Source organism: Lonchura striata, chromosome 4 (genome assembly GCF_046129695.1).
Source record: "Lonchura striata isolate bLonStr1 chromosome 4, bLonStr1.mat, whole genome shotgun sequence".
NCBI lineage: Eukaryota > Metazoa > Chordata > Aves > Passeriformes > Estrildidae > Lonchura > Lonchura striata.
Window position 1 is genome coordinate 31,005,833 of NC_134606.1, and position 25,482 is coordinate 31,031,314.

A 25,482-nucleotide genomic window follows, 5' to 3' on the forward strand; every position below is an offset into this window, starting at 1 on the left:
AGTTTATGGTAAAAATCACAATTGCAATACTAATTAATTGCATGAACATTTGTTCAACAACAATTTTACTGTTGAGATACTGTAGAATTCAAGCATGAGAGGATACATTTCACAGTGAACCTGGCTGCTCTCATGCTTCATCTGTGGAGAGACTTTCCAAAATTCAGTTCCCTGGGGCAGAAGGGAAGTGGAGCAAGTCTCTCCCCATCATCCTATCAAAAGTGCATCAATTTCTCTGTCTGTCTCTCAAGGCTGTCATGGTCCTTCTGAAGGGCTGCACAGCACTCTGGGTTGTCTGCCACTCCTCCCAGCTTTGTGTTCACTGAGCTTGCTGAGGAGGCATCTGCCTCTTCATCCAAATCATTGATGGATAAGCTAAACAATACTTTGCTTTGTTCCTTTAATACTGGCCCTGCCTTTTACATCTTCTCACTTTTATATCTGTCCTAGAAAATCTCGTATAACTAAGTACTTTCTTATGCTGGAAGAATAAAGCTGGATGTATTTACTCATTTGTTTGACTGAGCAATTTGGCATAGATTTTTAATTCCTTGCAGACTTGCAAAAGACATTTTCAGGGACTGCCTTTAGAATGAAAAGTTTAACTACTGTTTTTCTCTCCCTTAAGTCTGAGTAAGGGTATTTGTTACCTTTTTCCTCACTCTGCTTGCCACATGTTGTTGGTAAAGGCATATATGGGTGAGGTTTATCTCCCAGAATAAAGGGGAAATTACTCTCCCTCAGAAGCAGCTGAGCAGAGTCAATAAAAGCAAGGACCAGCAAACAGGAAGGCATCAAGAAGAGAACTTGCAGCTACAGCAGGAATTGGGATGGCTGAGAAGAACAGAAAACACATCAGGCCTAAGAAATGAGAAGAAGCCCACAGGAGACCATCAAAGTATGGAACTGACAGAAATCAATTCTGGAAGAAAGAAGGTGCCATAGAAATACAAAAAATGCAGGGTGGAACTGGCTTGTTTTTATTGTTCTCTGTCTCACATTGTTTTCTTCACTGAGCTCACTGTAAGAAGGCTGATTGATCTGTTTTAAAGCTTTGACCATAGCAATAGCCTTCCACACCAAACTTACAGAAAGCAAGCTTGTTAAAATATATCTAAAAATACTGTAAAGAACTGAAACAGTCCTATTCCAGATACTGGAATTTATAAACAGAAAATTCACTTGGCCTTTCCTAAAATTTGAATTCAAGTCTATCAGGAAGTGACCATAATGCCGAGAAGTTCTACTATAGCCTATCAATGGTTTCAATTGGCACAAACAATTTCAATGAAAGATTTACAAGGAGATTTTTTTACCTTTTACCAAAATAATTAAATTCTGATTCATGAACTGACCAGTTTTACACAACACAAATTAAAGCTATTATTCAGATCTTTAGGGGAAGCTCTTCTGCTGTTAGTTTAAAAATACATTAATGTGCTAAAGCAGACATTTTTGTACTCATTCATGGAAAAGGCTAAAGTGTTTCTCTAAGGAGCTCAAGCTGTCTTTTAAAATTTTTGAAGAAATCTTTTCACCTGCAAAGCTAAATATCGATCTTTCTGAAACTAAAATAAGAAAATATACGTAGTTTTAGATGAGGTATGAAAGATGCTTTTTTCCCCCCACCTTTTTTTAAGCATTCAGTCACCTGTAGATTTTACAAAAATATTGTTTTAAAAATGAGGTGGTTATTCCCCAATAGAACAAAGTAAAGAAATGTGAACCTACTGTTCAGTGCTGTTTGAAGTTAAGGCTTCCTTGCCACCCATTCTTCTTCACAATAAACTTCGAGTCAGGTTTTGTAACACAATATAAGTACATGGCATCTTTGACATACACTAATGCACAGAACTTCTACTCTTTTGGCATCCTTTCAACATAGACATACTTTTTATTAATATTCATTGAGGCTGTTATCCCACATTTCTTTGGGTTTCTTATTTTTAGTTTCATAAGTAGTAGTGTTGACTTCTGGTTTGCTAAATTTTGTTAAATAATGAATTATGTTGGCACACAGAAAGCTTGTGCCTAAAAAAAGATGAAGAACTGAGCAGTAAGGTTCAGAGGGAGAACTGGAAACGTTTTTACTGAATATTTAAAAGGATACTATCTTTAGCTGTCTATATATAGCTTTTCAGCTTGCTTAAAAGCTTTTTTTTTCTGTAAGATTCTTGATAGCATTTAAACAAAGATTGAAAGAAGTGTAAGAGAAAAAAATAGGCATTATAAAAGGAAAGGAGCTCCACAACTATTACATACATAACACTGTAAGATTATAATTGTGGTATAGTTTTCCAGATTTATTTTATTGTCACGTAGTGAACGGGCTCACATTTTTACACTGAAGGTATTGAACTTAATTTTACAAATTGTGTTTGGTTTCTCAAAGTGCTCAGTTAGGATATTTCTGAGTCATAACAAAAATCAATGGGTACAAATAATTCAGGTATCATAACACAGCTTTTAAATGCACCCACACTGAAATTACTATAATACAAAATCCAATACTTTTGACAGCAAGTGTAGATTTCAGCAGTTCAGTATTATTGTGCTGGACAGTCTTGTGCATCTTGTTAAGTAAGAACATTGAGTGATAAGTTCTGAAGACATATGTAGGTACTGAAAGTCAAAACCATTTATATATTTCTTGCATATTAGCTAGTGCCATAGACTCTTAGTTTTTTGACTGCATTCACTAATAAACAAGCAGTTTGGTCTTAAGCAACAAAAATATAAATTCTTTCTGAGAAATTCTACACCACTCTTCATGAAAGTAAAACCCAGAGAAAAGGCAAATAACTAAAACAAAATGGAGAAAAATAACAATTCAATAATGCAATGGCCCACTTATTTGGTCACTTACACTACTTCAACTTGTCAGTAGAGTTAGCTGAATCATTGTTTTATCCTTTTTTTTTTTTTTTTTTTTTCTTTTCTTATGCCTACTTCTAAGGATTCAGTGGTTTGGCAAATTCATCTGTATGCTGAATTAGATATCTCTATGTAATGGAGCTCTCAATAAAGAACTTCATTTAATACTGTTAAGATAAAAAGCACAAATCCAAACCCCATTTTATTCTAATAAGCATTAAATGTAAAAGTCATGTGTTTTCTAATTAAATAATCAAGAGGATATTGAAAAATGTTTTACTTCAATATCAGTAGTTACTAAAGAGAAGAAGAATCCTTCAAGTTGACCTCACTTTCATGGTGTGGAAGTACCTGAAATATTCTATGATGTCAAAGGGTAATCATACTAACTATTGTTAGATAGTAATAATAGCATATTATAATAATGCTATAATAATAGCATCACTATTTGTCTAACAAGTTTTCTCTAAAATTATTACTGCTTGAAAATTTTATTCTATTCTGTATGAACTCTCATCATACAGGGAAAAATAAAAATAACCCCAAAGAAACAAGCAACAAATTAGATCTCCTTATTATGACTTCCAGAGATCTAGTCAACCCAGAGCCAACTTCTGTGAAAGATTCATCATTCCATCATTCAGACCAATAGTAAAAAATAGATTATTCAGTTGAAATTTAAGTGGAGGTATGTTAATTACCTTCAAGTATAATAGTGCATCCAGTTGCAGAATAATTAATTGATGCACATGAGCATCAGTACTTCTCAAATATACTGTAAAGGTATTGGCATGAATTTAGGAGAGCTTAGTCTTTTTGCCTGCAGTGAAGTGAGAGTGTCTAATTTAGACCATTCAGAAAAAATACTGAAAAAAATTCATATCTTTATTTGTCTGAAGAATTACAGGAAAAATTACTTAAGACTATTTTTAAAGTTCTGTAAAATCTATAGTCACATTGTTCCTGTTGTTTTGTCTATTTTGACAGTTGCTTTTGTAATGAAGAAACTAAATTGTACAAAGATAAAAATCCCAGGGAGCCTTGGAATAAATGAAAATAATTTATGGTCTTTCAAATGTCACAAATGTTAAACTTTATCTTAAATTCTTTATAGACTGTTGCTACTAGCAATGCGGATAACATTAAAAAACTCAGAATTTTATTGGTTCTCATCTATTTTAGTTCTATGAGAGGACTAGAAGTTAGATCTTGAGTTAAAAAAAAAAAAAAGAACAAAAACAAGGGGGTTTAGGTGCAGATAAAGTGTATGTTTCCTGCAAATTTTTTGATACAAATTAAAATACAGATTTTACTTAAGGTAGTGCAACACCTTCATTCTTTCTCCTCCAATACAAAATTTCAACTGTACATTTCATCAGCAACATATTTTAAAATGCACATGTAATATAAGCAAACAAACATTACTTCTGAGTCAGGAAGCAGGAGCTGTGCAGGAGCTAAAATATTATGATTAATGAATGACGGCAATAATGAATAAACTACCTTCTTCCTTAATTTCATATATATTTCTTATATTATATTCCTATATTCCTATATTCCTATATTCCTATATTATATTCTTATATTTCTTATATTTATTCTTCTTTAATTATTCCTTAATTAATAAATTTCTTATAAACCCACCATATATCTAAATCCATTTTTTTTATAATACAAGGGGCAAAAATGTACCTTACCTCTAAGATTTTGACACATTTAAATTATAAGGGCTATAATTTAATTGCTTGCTGCAACAATCCAGAATATCTGCTCTAAGAATGTTATCTGCTTTGTTGTTTTGTCATATTTTGAATTTGCCTGAAACTCAGTGTAACCAGTTTAAGATCTAATTTATATTTCTTGCCCCATTTTTACTCCACTGTAGATGGTACAGAATCCTGATGCAGGTGTGGGTTCCCATCAAATTAGAAAAGAATGTGTTAAGTAAAGGTTTCTCCTGGCAGTCTGTGGACATATACAAGCAACAGAAAAAGGAGTGTAGTATAGGTGTCTAGTGTTGGGCTGGAGAGTATATTTTGGTCCAATAGTTGGAGCAAATTTCACAAAATTTTAAAATCTTTTTTACAGAAGAAAGGAACTGCACATCTTGGGGTCTTCACTTCCTTTTAATCCAGAGCTGTTTTCCCATACCCTGTTTCCTTGATTTGATTGTCCATCATGAAGAGGAATAGGCAAACAGTAGAGAAGATGGATATTAAGATTCTTCACCTTGCTGCCATGCATATGGAAGTTACACTTATTTGCCTATTTTTCAGTTTTCAGTGGTGATGTATTTCTGATGGCATAGGACAGCAAGAATTCTTGGTACCATCAGTTACTTTCATAAACAAACCCTTCTTTTCTAAGAAACTTGGGACAACAAAGAGGAGAGAAAAGGGAAAAATATGGGGGAGAAAGGCTTCTGCCAGAAATAAAATATTTTGGGGTGTAAGGCAGTGAGAAAAAACACAGTGATGGAATAAATATTAAAAGGAGTAAAAGGAAGACTAGAGAAATAGAGAATGGATAGAGGAGGGAAGAGTAAACGTATGTGTGTAACTCTATAAGTGGGGTTTTTTCTATAATGCTATTTCTGACTTTCTTGGCAGGTGTCTTACCACTGTTGATTTTAAGAGAAAGAACTGGGAAGACTATTTTATGAACTCATTTTAATAGCTTTGCTGTCTGCTGTCTACATTGGCTGAATGACCAGCTATACAGTAATTAATCATAACAGAAAGAAAATGGATTATTTTATCTTCTTGAGAATTTTTAAATTTCTTTTTCATCCCATGAAAAATTCTGGACAAATTCAACCACAAAACCCTGTTACATAAAAATGTGACTTTCAAAGAAATTCAGGAAAGTGATTTTGTGTTTGCAATGTTTTATGCAGTAGAGAAGCCTTTCCTGTCAGGCTCTCCTGTCAGTTTTGTGGTTGCAACTTCACTATCCTGTTTTCTCCCACTTGTTTTCTCAAAATACATATTAGGATTTGGAAGGCAATAGACTGCATCTTCACATTATTTAGTCTTGACAGATCTGTGAGATTTTAAATAGACACAAAACATAATTATATTTCATAAGCATCAATCTCTGCCCTATCCTATGTTCGAACTGTATTATTAGTTTTATTTATCTGAGCTCTGATATTACTGTGAATAGTATAATTTTTGTCTTTCCACATATTTCCAGTCCTTAGTGCAAATACAGTTGAAGGGAAGAAAAGTACTCTCACATTGACTCTGCTGTGATGCACTTCAGTTGCGTGATCCTCTGACATCAGCAGGATTGTTATTCTAATTGGTTTCATACAGCTTGCTGAACCTCAGTGTTCTGTAACATCTAGGCAATACCTTGTTGGAGAACAGGCTGTCCACAGGATTTTTTTTCCTCCCAAATAAATCATAGAAATTAGAGATAGAAAAGATCAAGCCAGAAGTGGTAATATAATTCCCTTCTGTAAAAGCGGATAAGTTATTCAGGCAAATCTATTTGATGTCTGAAATATTGTCATCCAGATAGAAGAAGCTGATGTTCAAAGGGGATATGTATTCTGACCTTGAAAAGATACCCACCCAGTGAACTGTGGAAAGAACAGTCCAGGTAGATACCAGAGCCAAAACCAAGGTCACAGAACTTGAGACAGTCACCAGTATGCCCTGGTTGAATAGCAGTATTCAGCCAGCCTGCCCCGGTTTCCAACTTTCACCTATAAGACGGCAGGATTTGTTGATTCACATCAGTGTCATTACAAGCCTACTTGATCTTTTATGTTAGGTCTTAGTTCACTCTTGGCTGGGTGAAAAGAGTCACTTTTATCTTATATTTCTATGTTTTAAAAGTATAAAACCCTATGACCATGCCAGTTTAATACTATCTTGTTACCCAGGTAAATAGATAGCTGTGATAAAATTTTAGAAGTTTCTGTAAAAGAATAGAAGTCTTATTTAATTTGATGCTGTTTCTAAAGCAAAATATCTTGGATATGGACCCACTATGTAGAATCTCAAAGCAAAATATTTCATGTCACTGACCACAAGACCCAAAATCTGACCACTTTTAGATTTTTTTTTAAGTTCAGTTTCCCAAGAGATTTTCAGTCAATGTTAACTCCTGTTTAGTCCTGTGTTAGGTGCCTAAGTAGGCAATGGTTGTCCAGGCCTTTTCTTTAGTGCAGCTTTCCTCAGTGCTTTATATTTCGTGTCAGGTAAATTAATCCAGTAGATAGTGCTGCTCTTCTTGACATACCCAGAAATACCTCAAGCTTATCAGTACCGAGGTATTCAATATCCCTGCACCTCCTAAATCTGCCTAAATCTGTACATGCCTCTCATGTGAGAGGTCCAATATAAGGGATAATTTCAAAGCAGCCCTGGCATGTCATACAAAACTGCCACAGGCAAGGAACATCCCCAAGTCTGTAGGACTCATCCAGCATATGGATTCGATTCCCTTCTGTGCCTGAGAGTAAACTCACATCACTTTCCTCTCATAACTGAACCACTAAAAATAGCAGCAACAGATATTTTTAGACTGTGAGAAGGAGAGCAGGAGCTTTCTCACTCACATGTGTACCATGGGATTACAGACAAAGATGGTAGGTGATAAAACCACAGAAAATTGTATGCTGTTTGGCATATCAGTAAAAACACTTAATCTCATCTGCATACTCTTTGGCTACAGTAAACTTGGACCTGATACACAACCATTCCTTTGGTCTGAATACTACATAATTTGTCACTGCCATTTTCTGCCAATTGAACTTCCATGCGTCTGATTTTCTTGGCCAGAAGATGGCATAGGCATTTCAAATTTAATTGTTGCTGCAGCTTCACTGGAAGATTCTGTGTGATAATTAATCTAAATACAGTATAGCTTTTTCTTTTCTGAATACATCAGTAATCTTTCATTTATGCTGTACTGATTATGTAAATTTTTCTTCAACTTTCAGCACAGTGAAACAAAATATTACAATATAGATTATTCTGATATCTCTTTAACAAATCTATTCTTCAATATTTCTCTAATGTACTCTTAGGTAGTTCTCCAGCTGTCCAGACCCTGTAAGACTCAGAACCCTGAATATCTATTAACTGGAGTTAAATGTTGAGATTATTTAGGTCATTTCAGCATCTGAACTTACCTGACACTAAGTATTTCTACTTTAGTAAGATTGCAAATTAGTTTAAACCTCAAATATTTAATATTCTCCTCAGTGCTAACAAGTTACCTGCCTATCATCATTACCTGTATATGCAGTGGCAATGTCTTTAATTGCCCTCTTAGTTTCATTAGCATCCCTATGAGATGATAGAAGGTCTGAAAGTCCCTTCTATGATATGACAGAATTGTACATTGGAATAAGGCTTGATAAAAATGACAAAGTAATACAAGGTCTTTTCTCAGCTTAAAAGGAAAGAGAGGGGTTTTCTTACATATTCTTAAAGCTACAAGGTTGACTATGGGCTTTAAATATTTCACATTTCCCTGCATCATCACCTGCAGCATCAGGGTTAACTTGCTAATCAGAAGAAAACCCCACAGGCCCATCACACTATTCAAATTTAATGTGCACATGGACTTCTTGATTCAGGACAGTTTTATAAATAGTGCCTTTAGTTTAAAAATAGGCTTTTCAGATCTAGGGGAGTTGATATTATGATCTGTAAAGTGAATGAAGCTCCCAGGAGTAACTAGAGCTTATGTAATATTTATTCCTACATTTTTGCTCGCTGTTTTGTGCCATTTTGATGCTGAGCTGCAAGGACTGTTGGTTTCTTAGACATTTCAAATCTTTCTTCAGTGAAGCTAGGACTGCACTCTTACTTGTCTAGGTAACCTTACTTGACTTTGGGATTTTTTCTAAGAAACCATGGTCATTGTCCCCACTTACAACTATTTTAATTTACCAATTTTTGTTGTGCATTATCTCTGTGAAAACCCAAACTGTGCTGCCAGGTACAACAACTATCCAGTATTAATTTAATGCTAGAAAGATTATGAACTGATCTTTTTTCTTGAAACTTTCTGACTGGTTAATCTCACAGGTAGAAGGAACACTGAGTAGAGCTCAGATCTGTTTCTGGATACACGTACAGAAAATTTTATTATATTTGTATTAGGTACTCACAAAAACTGATTTCACTCCTTGATTTTGTAGTTGTTTAAGATATTTTATAAGTGAAATATTGGTGGTAATGGAATAACATTCAGGGCAAAAATGGTCATGGAATATGAAACAAATCTAGCTTTAATATTTGTCATTGGGACACCATTTTGTGTATGGAAATATCCTTAAATAAGCACAGGCCTGACAAAATGCCTTTCTAAGGAAGAAGTTCATCTCTCTGATGCTGCACCATTATGAGGTATCACATTTAAAGTTTCTGATGCTGCAGGCATTCACTGGTGAGCATCTATCATAGTCTTGTTTTCAGCTAGGAGCATAAACTCCCAAATTAACATCCTGAACAAGGGCTAGATTAATCAGAAAGATTTTATAATGCCAAAAAATAAGCTATCCTTGAAGAAAATTTGTAAAGTATTAGAATTATCAGAAACCAGTGCTTAAAAATGTAAATAAATTTTTTGTGCCATTAGATGTGTAAAAAATGTGTACATAACAAACTTGTATGATATGATACTTGTATGATATTTAAATAATATTTAATGTCTACAAAACATGATCAAAATTTATAGGAAAGCATCCTGTTAAAAAAAGGTAGTTATGAAACAATTGGAAATGACTGTTTATGTATCTGGCAATATCTTACAAGTGGTGAAAAGACAGTAAATAAGAATTACATAAATCTGATCATTAGAAACGAAGTTTCATCTTCTGAAAATTAACGGTGTTGGACCAATTACACTGTCCTCTTTCCTTAAAGATATACTTAGCAAGTAAACATTAGACTGTCTGAGACAGTGGCCACTGAAACAAAATCCTTTTATGTTACTTCAATGACAGCTGCACATATTGTTTAGTCTTACCTAAAAGATAAAGCAACTCCAGTTGGCATAAAGATAAAAAACCCTCACCTAAAATTGTTCCAACCTGAAGCAGAAATGGAAATGTGATGGTATGTGTTTCAAAATGCAACTGCAAGATGAAAACATGATGGCTTGTGGAAAGTATTTGTTGTAAGAAGGAAAAACTTGTTGTATCTAGGAAAAACTTTGAAAAAGGTAAATAGAATAATGACTTGGCAACCAATATTAAAAGGTATAGAAATAACTTGTGAAAAAAAGAAGAAAAAATAGCCATACTGATGTTGCCAGAATATGAGCTCTTTTCTAAAATTCACTCAGATTTTCTGAGTACCAAATATCGTAGCTGGAATACCACTAATGCTTTAAAAGACTGGGGTTTTTTCCATACATAAGCTGTTTCCCTTTTTTACAGTAGATTATTTTCCCCAGGCTAAATATTTTAGAAGAGTAAGAGTACTTCACAGTCCTAACACTTGAGGAAAGGGCTTTGTAGACCACATCACCCTCAGTTCTCCTAAAATTGCCAGAAGAATTAGTAATTTTTGACCTGGCAAAGTGTTCAGCCCTCCATTCTAACTCTATGGCAGGCATTCAGCACCACCTAGTCTATGTAACTTTAATCTTTTTCCATTAATATTTTGCATATATTTCAGTTGCTAGAAATTTCTGGTGACTTTCTAATTATCATTCAGGACATACTTAGCACTAAATCTAGGGAATAACAACCCTCACAGTAATTTGTATATGTTCCGCAAACACAAGTTGCTACTGATACAACTACATAATGTAGTTCTTATTGAGGCTCTTATATTCATTTTGATATCTTGGCAATCCCATAAGCATTTTTTCTTATAATCTGTCAGGGTTGAGATTTTTACACTCAGTTAATGTTGTATTGTGCTATTAGAAAAGTCAAGTTGTCTAGGAAAACACTTGTTTTCTGTTGCATTAATGCAGCCTTATATTCAGCAGGTAGATCTGATGTTGCTATGTGTTTGATGAGCAGAAAGGTTTCTTTTTCCATAAGGGTGGTGAAAATATTTAGTGGAACATTGCTTTAGACAGCATTGAAAAACATAACTTGCTCAAGCTGGTTACCAGTAGATTATCTTTCTTCCCACATACATCCACTGTACATTTGCTTAAATTTATTAAAGCTTATTTGGCTTATGTCAAAGTCAAGAAATTCAACCTCTGCCTTCTCAGTTCAGCCAGCTGATGTTAATGCATAATAATATATTCTTTATGTACACAAATCACATTTTTTCACAGTTACGTGATCTTATTCTCTAAAGAGAATGAATACTTTTTCTTCAAGGAAGAGTTATTCAAGATTTTGATTTTGTGGCCTTTTTGAAGGGTTCATTGTAGAGCTTCAGGTTTCATTTATAGCATTCTATTCAAACCCAACACTGAAGATAAAAATTAACACTTTAATATACACATTTTTTTATGATACTCGCCTCTAAAATACCACTTATGCTACAAACATAAGAGTTTAATTTCACAATATGCTACTATAATATGAGAATTTCCTCAATTACCAATATTTTCCAGTAATAGTGGTACCTAAAGATAGGATCATGTTTTTAAGTTGTTTATTATATAACATATGAAAGCTCAGCTCCAGATTCAGCTTCAAGGTCTGAAAAAATGAACCCCAAAATATTCAACAATCATACTAACGCCAAATCTTTTTTTTACTTAAATTTTCTGTCTTAGCAAAACAATTTCCATGCTCATAACAAAAATTTATCTGAAGTCAAGTTTTAAAAGAACCCTTCCTGAAAGACAAATTAAAAGTCCTGTCTGCAAAAAGGTATCTGGTTTCCAAGCAGTTTCCACCCCCAGCACTTTACTCATTCAGCTGACATACTAATCATGAGCTGGCAGCCTGGGGCTTGATTTCCAAACTCATAATTCCTTTTTTTTTTTTTTCCTTTAAGCTAGACTACTAGGATATCCTCCTATACTCCTGCTTGCCTGCAATTTTCACATGAAACAGCTTGTGTTTCCAAGACTTTCAGTTTGTCATTCTACAGCAGCCAGTTGAAAAAGCCTGGAACAACCATGGTATATAAGTTTATGAAAGCCTGAAATTTGGCTGATTCAGAGACAAGAGTACCTACTCTTCTTAAACTCATGCATTTCCAAAGTTAAAACTATTCAGAGAGAAATGTATATCCTCTATCACCCTTCAATACAACACCTTTTAAAGGGAAAAAATCCCTTTTAACTTTGTCCTTATCATTTGAGTAAAGTAGGTAAATGATTGCAATGTTAGCAAATTATAATGGTGAGCAGCAGCAGAAGTTTTAGTGGATGGCAAAGAAAAAAATTTAGAATAGGAAGTCTCCAGCTAAGCAGAATGTTACTAAGAAAATATAAATAGAATTATTTTCAAATTCTATTTTAAAATTCTATTCTATTCTTATTACATTTTAATAAGTGTCTGGGGTTTATATGTTACCACCTAATCAATCCTGCAATATTCCGGACAGGGGAAAAAAAACCTGCCAACACTACCTTTTAATTTACTTTCCACTTCTTGATTCATCAGATAAACTAAGAGCTTTCAGTTCCATACAGTCTCTTGTTCTTGTATCAGTTGCCACTATGTCAAAGATAAATTCTGAAAGCAGTGCTTTTTTTCCTGTGTCATCTTCTGCTTGAAGAAGCTGTGATGTTTATGCTGAAATGGTCTGGAATTCTGCCAAAGGCTTCAGGATAAGCATATTTCAGTCTGGCAGTGAATCCCCAGTCAAAGATAAAACAGCTACAGACACCATCACAAGAAAGTTATTTATAAATCCAGATACTAAATCAAGAAAAACTGGTGCAGCAGTCTTTTAATGGAGGCTATTTGTTCCAGGTGTCATTAGTATAAGTATCAAATGTGGTACTTTGTGCATGTATCAAAATGTAAACAACAGCATAGGTAGCATCCAGAGAAAGATAATTTCTGTTTTTCTCTGACAGTATTTGCAGGTTGAACATTTCTAACTGGGCATTTAAAGCCTGAGATTGGTAAGGGACTATGCATTTGAAGACATTTGAAATAATTTGTTAAAAAAGTAGTTTTGAGAATTTTAGCAGCTAAAACACCATATTGGTCCATAGATAGTTTTGTCTTTCCTACTAACCTGCTACTATCTGCTTATATTTTGCATGCTGAGAATAAATGCATAGAATAATTCACCAAGCCCATCTTGGATTAGCACTGAAACTGTACATAATCTGAAACTAATAATATATTTTATTACAGGTTGCAATAGAAGCTCGTATTTCATCTTCCATGAATAATCTCAAAACTACAAAGTAGAATATCAAATGTCTATGTATATATGCATTTATATACCTACAAACATGCATGTAAAGATAAAATTGAGAGCTTTCTGTACTTATGGGCATGAATAACTAAAGCTTTACATGTAATAGTTATCTTAAAAAAATTAATAAAAGTGACATCAATGTTTCTTGTGAGTCTCTTCTTAGAAATTAGAATGGTTGGGAGGTATTCAGATAGGTTATCATTTAAGCAACTAAAACCAGAAAATATAATCTCTTCTTAAAAAATGAATTCAAAACATGATGGATTCTGTTGTCTTTGAAGAATATAATATCCCTTTGTTTAAAAATGAATCAGCAGAATGTTCCATTGCCTAATTTTCCAGTTTAGAGGCAGAGAAAAATGGAGCATCAGTACTGTCTGGGAGCTGTCTAGGCCACTGCCCAGCATCTCTTTTTTTTACTGAAAAGCATGTCTTTAGGAAAAACAACTGCGTCTGTTTTCAAAATGACTCTTAGAAGTTAAGAATATTTGAATACTTGCAAGCAGTTTCAAAGAGAACAATGTAAAAGTCATACACAAGTCATGGAAGCTTGAAATATAAATGGGAGAAAAGATTTTAGTTTCAGGACTGAACAAGTTAAGGGCTAGTTAATGCAATGAAAGGAAGTTAAATAAAGAAGGTAAATTTGAGTTTGGAAATTTATTAGAAATAGTGTTTTTTGCTTATTTTTCAAGTGAGACTATTTAAAACCAAAACAAACCTTAAAGCTATGAATGTTTTAATTTGATATGGATTCTAAGTCTGTGTGATTGAAAGAATCCAAATAAATGGCATGATAAAAATAATAGGTCATGGTAGATAAAATAGTAGATAAAGACAGTTTAAAAAGGTAGCTTAACTTAAAGATGCAATTCTTGAAAGAAAACTAAAATTGAGTCTCTTATTTCTGATATATGACAATGAATTTTGAGCTAGGAAATATAAACTAATTACATTTAAAGTGTTCCACTGAGACTGCTCATTAATATAACTAGAGCAGAAATGACAGAAAAGAGCAAAAGAAAAACTAATACTTGCCTTTTTATATTTATTTTACAGGAAATGTGTTTGTTGTAAGCCTGGCAGTTGCCGACTTGATAGTAGCTATCTACCCTTATCCACTGGTCCTCACATCTGTGTTTCACAACGGATGGAAACTGGGATACCTACACTGCCAGATTAGTGGCTTCTTGATGGGCCTAAGTGTCATTGGATCAATCTTCAATATTACAGGCATCGCTATCAATCGGTACTGCTATATCTGCCACAGCCTCAAATATGACAAGCTGTACAGCGACAGGAATTCATTGTGCTATATTGTTCTCATATGGCTCCTAACATTTGTTGCTATCGTGCCCAACCTGTTTGTGGGATCGCTCCAGTATGACCCCAGGATTTACTCGTGTACGTTTGCACAGTCTGTGAGCTCAGCATACACTATAGCAGTTGTGTTTTTCCACTTCCTGCTTCCCATAGCCGTAGTTACTTTCTGTTACTTGCGAATATGGATCCTCGTTATCCAGGTAAGGCGAAGGGTTAAACCGGATAACAACCCTCGGCTGAAACCACACGACTTCAGAAACTTTGTAACCATGTTTGTGGTATTTGTACTGTTTGCAGTCTGCTGGGCTCCTTTGAACTTTATAGGCATTGCAGTGGCTGTCAACCCAAAAACTGTAATCCCTAGGATTCCAGAGTGGTTGTTTGTGTCCAGCTATTACATGGCATATTTCAACAGCTGCCTTAATGCTATAGTATATGGACTCCTGAACCAGAACTTCAGAAGAGAATACAAGAGAATTATTGTCAATTTTTGTACAGCAAAAGTTTTTTTCCAGGATAGTTCTAATGATGCAGGAGAAAGAATGAGAAGCAAACCTTCTCCACTGATTACAAACAACAATCAAGTGAAGGTGGACTCTGTTTGAAAAAGGGAATTTTACTATTATCACTCAACAGCGTTCAACAAAATTGTCCATTTTATTAGACCACCTGTTAAATATTGTTGTGAAATATACCTTCTACACTGAAAGCACTTTGATCAAATTCCTCTCATGGTGTTTGGAAGCTTGTTACAGAGCCTTGACATACAGAGCCTCTTATGCAATGGTATATCCCTTGTATAATGACATAGTGATATCCTTGAGGAAATAAAAAGTTATGAATGGCTTCCTTTTTTTTTCTTAGATGGAGATAAGCACCTAGAAAGAGATTGAATCAGCAGTATCCATATTGCCTGGTTCAGTAAAACAAGTCATAAAACTATTCCTGCCACTTTCCACATGCTTTTTCTGTCCATGTTACAGTCCTGATTCTAAAACCTCTGAAAACTTCTTTTAAAAAAATGAAATCAGGCCTTTATGAAATATATTATGAGAGGTGAAGTGAAAAATCAAGGTAACTGAAAATTCATTAGGATTTTTGGTAAGTACTTCTATCCATATTTCTTTGCTACTAACATAGACATGAATATAATTTTTTTGTATATTAAACCTCACCATCCCTCCTAGGAATGACATTCTCAATTGACTTCTTAATTTTAAAATAGCATTTAGGAGGAGAAACATGCCTGAATTATTATCTTCAAAGCTCCAAGGGCAGGACGATAAACAGCAAGGAAGGAAAAGAGCCATGATTCATCAGCTCAGGCCATTTCAGCATGAAAAAGGGGTGTAGGAGGGTTGGGAAGGGAAATATAAGTTACCATTATTTCTGAAGAGACTGTAACTCATGAAATCAGGAAGTGCCCCAGAGGAGTTTCTGAGGAAACACCTAGAAAAATAAGTGAGGAAGAACTGTTATATCTCACTTGTGTACAAGACAGAAGTTCTAAATCTCTGTGAGAAGAAGATTAATGCATCTAATAGGAGTGATAGTTGAATATGGAAGTTTTGTCTAGTTAGTGGAATCTTGAGCCCATGAAACACTGGGTAATAATATTATTACCCAGGGTGAGTATTTAACATCTTTCTGAAACTGACCTCCTGAGAATAACTTGAGGCTAGCAGTTGTTTTTTAGTCTGCCACTGATAAAATTTTCAAATTAATAATTAGGTATTTGCCTCAATTATGAACATAGTGTAATAACCTAGAACAATTAGATACCTTTAAATAACAGAAAAGAGAACATACTACTTATAACAGTAGTACAAAGAGGAACATGTGATTATCAGGACTTTCCACAGACAGCAGGGACCTCTTCAGTAAGGGGAAATACAGTGTGAAATGAGGAAGAATAGCAAGACAGGCTGTCTCCTGCAACAATGAATCTCTCTTTATAATGAAGTCCTCTGGCAGAGAAAAGCAATTCACAACGATAGGATTCACCTTCAAATTGACCTTAAAAAGAAAGAGCATTTAGTTCTGGAAAGAAGCTCCAATTGTCATACCTTTTAATGCTCAATTGTTTATACCTACAGTGACGTTCAAGTACACTTGAGCTTTTCCAAGCCAATTCCAACAATATCAGTGGGGAAAAGAGCTTCTGAATAGCCATGAGACTTTTGTTAATCTATGTTAAAATGTGAATTTTATTTAAACAATTATTTTAAAACATTATTTACTTTACTGGAGATTTTCTTGAGCTTATATGTATCAGAAAACAACTGTCATACTGTCATAGAGCTCCTTAAATTGCATATAGCCTGCATATCACAGCATTCCATCTTTCTTCAATCATAGATTAGAATACCCTTGGTTTACTAATGGACTAAAGGAAATCGATTCATATTTACTTGAAATCCCCACTGACACCTCATCATCTGACCAGTTTCTTACTCAAAAACAGGTGCCTCATGTCAAGTTGTCAATGGAACTAAATGAACAACATTAAAAAAGCTTGGATATGAACTAGCAAGTCAATGCATTGTTGAGGTGCTTGACTCATCTTTGTTTACATTTTCCAGTCAGAACCACTGTGTAAATAACCAGCTCTCTTCTACTGGGGTATCATCATATGATATGATACAACATGATTTACAGCATAAAATATATCACAGCTTTCTTCACTGTGAATTCATCCTTGGAGGATGCTTAGCTCTGTAATTTTATTGCTTTGTGTGTAGTGAATAGCAAGGGAGGCATGACCACCTTACAAGTAAATGAGTTTTTCATGCAAGCAAAAATATTCTTTAAATTCTTACAAAAATTGCCTTATTTAAAGCATATTTTCAATGAAAATAATGTCTTCTTATATATCTATGAAAGTAGCATAAAGACAGTTAAAGTAGCTTAATCATTAGTAAGTTTAGAATTCTAAACGACCTCTCACTTTCCATTTCCTACAGAAAATGTACATCTGTATCATGTCTACCCATTTATGAGCTGGTTCAAGATACTGTATCCAATATGTGGGTTATCTGAGGAATTAAAGTCCCCTTCAAGTGCTAAAATATATTTTTGATGATAATTAAAATGGTTTGCTATATACAACAGAACATATTATACCAAAGGTATATATTTTATGAATAGGCCTGTAATAAAAATGGAGAGCATTTTTCAGATCTGTATTTTGAAATATTTGTATTAAATCAAAATCATAGAAATGCGCATGTTGGTGATGTTATGAGCTGCTAAATATAGCAATAATTTTAAGAAATTTATCTCTTGTTCTTCTTTGGGTGGAGAGTTGATAATTTTGCTTAAATTACTATGGGTGAAATCTTTGGATAATACCTGCTGCCCTCTTGAAATTACTTTTGCATTTACTGCCATTCTGAAGTATGTTTTAGGTAAGGATTGCAAAACTGGTCATTGCAAAAGTAGGAGAATAATGACTGATGCTTAACTCTGCAGCAATGGTTACTTTTAATTTCAGTCTATTGTTTCCAAAGACTCAAAGTGATTTGTGCAAGACAATCAGCAGCCTTGCCAGCTGTTCACTGACAATGAGCATGACAGTGTAAGTCAGCCCGTCACAAGATCTGACTCTTTATGGTCAACATAAAGATGACTGGTGAAAATAATAATTATTTCTGTCCATTCTAAGGAGACACAGTTTGAAACATCTGGGATTACTTGCTTCTGTGAAAGTGGATGAGCCATGGTATGCTTTCTTATAGTCCAAGTCATTAAGTTTTCTCCAGTATGAAAGGTTAGCATAGCACAATTGCATTATTAAGAGTTCTGTCTGGGTGATTTATCTAGTGTACTTATCCTATAGCAGTCATCAGCCCTGGATAGATTTATTCCTAAAATGCTAGTCTTACTCTGCAGCATCTGAAAATGCCCATCACTTTCCTACTTCCCTTGCATTTCTGATCTAAGCCCCAGTGAAGCCAAAGGACCTCTGTGAAGGAGCAGTGAAACACCCCTGTCCCCCTCCCTGTATGCAACACACTTACAGCCTTATTGAATGCTACCTATTCCTGCAAGAGTTCCTTTCCTATATCACAATCTTGATTATGTTGACAATCTGAGTATGATCTTATCAGCACACCTTGAACCCATACAGATAGATTGTTTTATTGGTGGTCATCTGCATCGCAAACTTAATGTTTACAAAGAAGCTTGGCATTATTAAATATTTACCAGCAAAGAGAATCATAATGAATATATTAATATCAAACAGGGTATATATTTAAACTGTAGCTGTATGCAACAATGTAGTTTCATTTGGAGTAGCTTTGCACTTTTCTCTTTGCACATTTTCTTCTATCACTAGGCTAGTGCAAGTGCATAGATATGAAACAAGTATATGTTATTTCAATAGACACAATATGTAGCAATGATTTTACTTATTTTTCTTCTAATTTGTTTTAGAAGGCAGGTATATGAATTATCCATAATAAAGAGACTATCATGAACAATCCGTATCAGTGTATAGTGCATTCCTATATAATCGTCACATCTTTGTCTTCTTTTTGACCACTATTGAAATGTTATCGTGTTAGATCTCATTAATTATGATATACTGAAGGGAACTGTAATTTACCTTACATGGCACAGAAAAAAACATCATTTAAAATCCTTAAAATGTAATACACAAGTACATCAATCTATGTGGTCATACAATTTGAAATAAATTTCAAAAACTCCTTTTATTTGAACAATCTGTTCATAAACTCTAGTGATGTTATTCTTTAATTATTTTCTAATAAATGCACTTTCTAAGTATAATTAAAGTGGTTTATGAATAATTAAGAACTACAAATGTCTGTCATTTTGTCACTGACGCTTGGGAAATCACACATGCTAAAGCCGACTTTCTTAGCAGAAAAAATATACAAGTAGTGGCCTGGCTTATAGCCCATGTACTGTTTCTCAAATTTTTGCCTGTAATAAGAATTCCATTATGTGGTTTTATGAATCTACTTATTAAAAATATTATTCCTACCTCAAATACGTGTCTGAGAGATTGCAATGTGTATATGGTGGAAAAGACTCACAGTATAATTCAATATCCTTCGATATATTCAGTTTTTAATATAAACAAAAATAAATTCAGCAGAGAAGTTCATATATTAATAATGGTTATAGAAAATATTTTCCCAATTGAATGAAATACTCATCACTCACACTATCCCAGCTACCAAACACTGACCGAAGTAAACACATTTTGAGAACCATGTTATTCATAAAAGTATATACATTATTCCAAAAGATTATCCAAAATTATACCCAAATAGCCTTTGAGACACAGCGTCTGTTTCATCTCACATAAACCAATACAGTTTCACTGATTCCTGTCATCTGAGAATTTTGGTATATTTGAGTTAATAAATCTAAAAACTAGCTATTTTACTCTATTACACAAACAATATATACTTTATTTCTGTCAGATGTCCAGGTTGTAGGAGAATGTGAATCTGCCTGCTAATGATCTGCAAAATTCACCTCATCCAGCAAACCAAAAAATGATTTGTCATTTTTATAAATAAATATAAAAAATCCAGAAGTCTTAGCTTCAGTCTTAATTGTATAAATAGCAATATTTAGCAGAAAATTATAACAAACTTAAGAGATTTAGAGACATGAAGTCTCTTTGCCATTATTCTTTTTGCTTATATTGTATGTGTGCACACGGATTTCATTTAATCACACCAAGAATTTTACTTTGCACATTTGTTTCAAGATTCTAAAATATGTACAAATATTCAGCTAGTTTATAAAAGTCAGAGAAATACAATTATATTATCAGGTGTATGTCTCAAACCAGAATATTTTTCCATACAACTTAGGCTGTGAATTGTTCTACCATAGAGCACTGCCTACATGAACCCAAAGAAACAATTGCACTGATTCACAGAAAGAAGATTCTGTTTACTTTTTAATCATACAATATCAGATGCTTAAAAAATAACATGGAAAAACATCATTAAGCCCTTTGTGATAGTTTTTAAAGTTACATAAAAATATTGTGTAGGTCTGTGGACTACATATACATGCTTTATAAACCTTAAGTCATGTAAAAATATATGTTCTCCAAACATTATATTCAAGTTTCAAAATGTTTACATGCATAATAAAGAAACACTGCGGCTACAGGCACATTAAACCAGCTATAGATTACTTAGATCCCCAAACTTCTGTTTCAGACTGGCTGAATAGCTAATATGCCAATAATTTGCTCACTCTGTTCTAGTCTTTCCTGATAGTTTATTAATATGTAATATCTCTCTTACCAGAAACTTCACCTAGCTTGAAAGCAGAAATATTGTTTCATTAATATTTATGTTTATACCTGTCATCTCTCCCAACCAATTTTGTTGTTGATGTAATTTTTTCAGAACAACTGTTAGAAATACATCTCCTTCCAAAAATAATCCCTTCTCATCTTAATCCCAAATATCATGTTTTCCTTCCTTGGCTCTGACCATACTATCAGCATGGCTGTCCCTTTTCTACCTGTTCATACCAGTGAACATATGCTATTGTGCTCTTGACTCCAAAATGTCCCTGTCCTATTGTGATCTGTTATGACCACTTGTGTTTTTTAACAGTAGTTTGATATCAATTAAATACTATTTTACAGACAAATGACATACAATAATTTTAGTACTAGTCACTCTGAAAAATCCCTGATCTAATACAAGCAAACAATTTTACAGCATGAACCCCCAAGGGGTTCTATTCTTTAAATATAAACTTTGATTTATAACCTTTATATTAATTGTTTTTCTTTTAAGTGCTCATTAATCCCATTTATCCCTTATCTTTTTCTGCACATGTCAAGAACGCAATTTATGAGCTGAGGGAGGAATTAAATACCTGCTAGAATAAGGGTTGCACTTGAAGTCTCCTATGGGCTATGTCAGAAATGGAAATCAAATTGTGAATAGACAACATTAAGTATTGAAGCATTTGACAATAACTGTCTGTTCCCAAAGTTTTTAAAGAAAGAAAATAGACCTTGTTTCAAGAGGAGCTCAGCAAGAAAGAATAGTTAGTTAGAAATCACCCCTGATGTTACCATCAAAACACTGTTAGGGGAAAAAGGGAGCCTGTCTTATAAATAAATCAAGATTTTACTTTTAGTCTAACTAATGTTTTATTGGCCTATTTAAAAAGTGAAAGTTATTCCTAGTTCAGTTACAATTAAATTAAAGCTTGAATTAAATTTTTAAATTAAAGCTTAAATTAAATTAAACCATTTCAATATTGTAGAAAATATTTATTTATTACAAGATTCAAGTCATTTAAATGACTACATGTGAAGTATAGTTTTATACATAGAATCTGACACCAAGCCCTTCTTCCTCTTTTAACACTCACCCTTTCTCAGTACTTCTGAATTCTTGTGATGCTCCTATTTGCTGAGATGATGAAGCCATAAAGAAACTGTAAAACTGTAAAATTATAAAGCCACCAAAAACCTCCAAGCCTGAAGGAAAGGACCAACATGGGTGCAGTTTCTGTTTGTGTAGATTTGTTTATAACATTCTTCTCTTTTGATTCTTAACAGCATATTTGACAGGAGTATTGGAGCTGTCACTCCTTAATCCTATGGGAAACAGCATGAGAAACACAACAGCCCATAGTGGAAAATCTTATGTTCATTGGGAATTTTTTTGTCATGGGAGGTCCATGAAACATGGACACAGAAGATAGGTGTTTTGTTATCCCAAACAGACTTGATGGTCTGTTAGACAGATGTCTGCAGTGAGCTGGGACAGGCAGTCAGACTGATCTTAAACAGGACTCTCCTACTTCCTTCTGAAATAGTTTCAGAATTACACCTTCTAGGCAGAACTTGCATATGATTCACATAGTCCTAGAATGCTGATGTCCAGAAAAGCAGTAATCAAAAGATACAATCAATCTTATGTAACATTTTTATTGAAATTTGAAATAAAATATGGTGAAGCTTCTAGTATAGCTTTCAAAAAATAATTTTTCATGCTCTTCTTATTTAGGCTATTGCTGGCAGGTAAAAACCAATACCCTAATTTTAAAAAAGCAAAAAAAAAAAAAAAAAAAACCAACAAAACAAACTCATTGTTTTTTCATAGATAAGTATGTATACTCAGGAAGACAAGCCAAGAGACTGTTGAATGTTCTCCTGAATAACTGCAGTGCAGGGTCACATTGAAAGCTGAATATTAGGTAGTGCCAACTCATCATCTAATCATCAATAAGGGCAGGATGATGCCAGTGTGGGCAGATGGAATGAAAAACATTCCATTAATTGTGAAAATACATAAATAAGGAAATTAGGAGTACTGTCTGTAGCCACATGAAAGCATTCTTAAAAATGGGGTTTAGTTTCAGCCTCATCAGTTACTTTACTTTTTAGTTTCATTCTTCAGCACCACAACTTTTGGGCAGTGCTCCATGATGCTGGTTATCATCTGCTTATGACATTCTTGGTTTCAGTTCTTCTTCTATTTTGAAAAAAAAGGCATTCGAGGAGAACCCTGATAATACATTCCAAATATGTTTGGATACAGCTGCACATACATAATTGTAGGCAGCTATGAAAATTAAGATTGCATTCAGTAGGAAATGTAACAGTCATAGGGAATGACTAAAGCCTTTGAAAATCATATGTATTACATTTGTTTTGTCAACACCAAATGTCAACAAAGTAAGCTATACTGAACCATTGGATTTACATTTCCCTTTTTATCCTACCTTTTTATTTCATTTCATTTAATTATCATGTTTTCTAGGTGGTGGTGGAGATGCCAACAGAAAATTAGGGAGTTCACTCTACACATCTGGGTGTGTGTGATTGAATGATTACTCTCTTCTAAATCCCCCTGCAGTGGGTCTTCCTTCTCTTTTAGCCTGATTTTCTGTGTTTATCTCTGCCAGCTCTAGATCACCACAGTGGCTACTCTGCAGCAGAGCAAACTTCCCACTCCAGGGCACACCTCCTGATGTGATGCTTACCTGTGCTGGGCTTGGCACTGGCAGCAGCACCACACACAAGTACTGCAAGAGGGTAACATCTCCTAATGGTTTTGCTGGTGTTTATGAAGATGTAGTGGGAATGGACCACAGTGGTAAAAGCCATTACTGCTTCATTTTACTGCCCACTAGTCCTTAATTTTTCCTCCCTAGACAACAAAGAGCACAGTTGCTAATACCAGGGATCAAAGTATTTATGGATTTTCTGTGTGTGTGAGAATGAATGGCTCATTGAGTTGTGACAGTAGAGTCTGTAAAGTTTTTTCTTAATTTCAAAGCTTGCAGCAACAGAAGGTGAATTGAATTGGCAATATCTTATTTTTAACTTTTAGACATTGTAAAATAGAATTCTATGAGTTTGCTGCTTCTGAAAAAAACAAGTATTTTAACTTGTGATAAAATGAAATAGAATGTAAGTAACATATTAAAACAACACCACTACTTTTATTAAATTTTTTTCTCTCACATTTATGTCAGCATGTCTTGCAGGTAAGAAGAGTGTGAATTGGCTGGTGTTTGAACAGGACATCTGAACTTTTGAAGTGAATTTTATGCAGTCGTGATAGTCAATACTAGTTCAATTTTATTATGGAAAATTGAAGGACATTGTGATCTCATTTAGATGAAATGCATCATCAGGACACCACTGTTTGTCTTTTTTTAAAGGACACAGATCTTATCTGAAAAAAGATAAATTTTGTTCAAATTTAAGACTGACTTATTATGTTCTTTCTGCTTAAATGCCCCTTCTCTGTTTTAGACCTAGTCCAGTATATTTTTTGTTTCATATCCTAAAGTTTGTCTAATATTGATATGCATTGCTACTCCATGGCAACCGGAATTATACTCCCAGTGTGCTTATACTTCTGTAATAAATGACAGAGGCAGCACAAACCAGTTCCTTTAACCAGCCATCAAACACATGTATGCTTTACTTGCAAATAATATGGGATAAATTCTCCCCACTCAAGTCCACACCATGAATTTGGTTTTCTTTCTGGAATAAGAGTGAGACATTCAGAATTAAAAGAAATACACTGAAGTTGTTTCATGGATCACATGGAAAGTTGGCATTGCCAGCCTTAATCCTTCACAAACCATGAATCAAGCACACAAAAACCTGAGAATGGCATTAAATAAAAAGGTGATTTCAAATAATAATAATAAAGTACTTTAATTTGCCTTCAATTTTGTGTCTTAAAAATGCAACTGTATTCAGATTTTTGATTCTTCTTTAAAATAAAGACTTTTCAAGATAAGAGAGATATTCCCCTGTAACTCTAAATGGAAAGCACCAAATATCATAATTATGAGGAAATTAGAAAGTGAATAGTAAGATACATATTTGAAAACCAGCAAAAGCAGTCTCCATATAATGCTCCCAGGCTCAACAGCACAAGGAGCTTCAATAAGCTTCAGTGTTCCTCTATAACTTGAAAGCAAAAATAGCTTGTGAATAGTTGGGAGGATAAATCACCCAACCATTATTTAACACCTCCACTCTGTCAGTCTTTTCCTCTATTATTTGCAAGTAATCCTAGGTAGGATCAGGCAGTGTGAAGAAAGCACAGTAAATGAACTGCATGTATAATATCTTTACTGAAATTATTATTGCTATTCAGTACTAAGAAAAATTTGTTTATTAAAATGAACTAAAAAAAAATTAATGCTACTACTGAAATGGTGACCTCAGAATCAGGTTGCATATTCCAAAAATATATTTTCATAAAAAATAAATACAGAAGCTAATTCTTCCAAATATTCAGGGCTTATTTTTTTTTCCTGTTAGATAATTTTCTAATCCTTTTTTTCCCCACCCTCAAAGTTTTTAATGCTTAAAATAGAGACAATTGTACAACAAAATTCACTCATTTTGATTATTGTTCCTATAAGGCTTTCAGGGCATCATGAGTGCATGCCAGCTGGAAGACCT

At 34.0% G+C, this 25,482-nt stretch overlaps 1 protein-coding gene across 1 annotated transcript in view; it reads left to right on the forward strand.

Annotated features, from left to right (window-relative positions):
• MTNR1A (melatonin receptor 1A) overlaps positions 1–15,220 on the forward strand; it is a 50,109-nt gene extending 34,889 nt beyond the window's left edge. Inside the window, exon 2 of the mRNA XM_021538652.3 lies at positions 14,259–15,220. Within this exon, the coding sequence (XP_021394327.2) occupies positions 14,259–15,127 (869 nt within the window). The 3' untranslated portion in view covers positions 15,128–15,220. The remainder of the gene's footprint in view (positions 1–14,258) is intronic.
• The last annotated feature ends 10,262 nt before the right edge of the window (positions 15,221–25,482 follow it).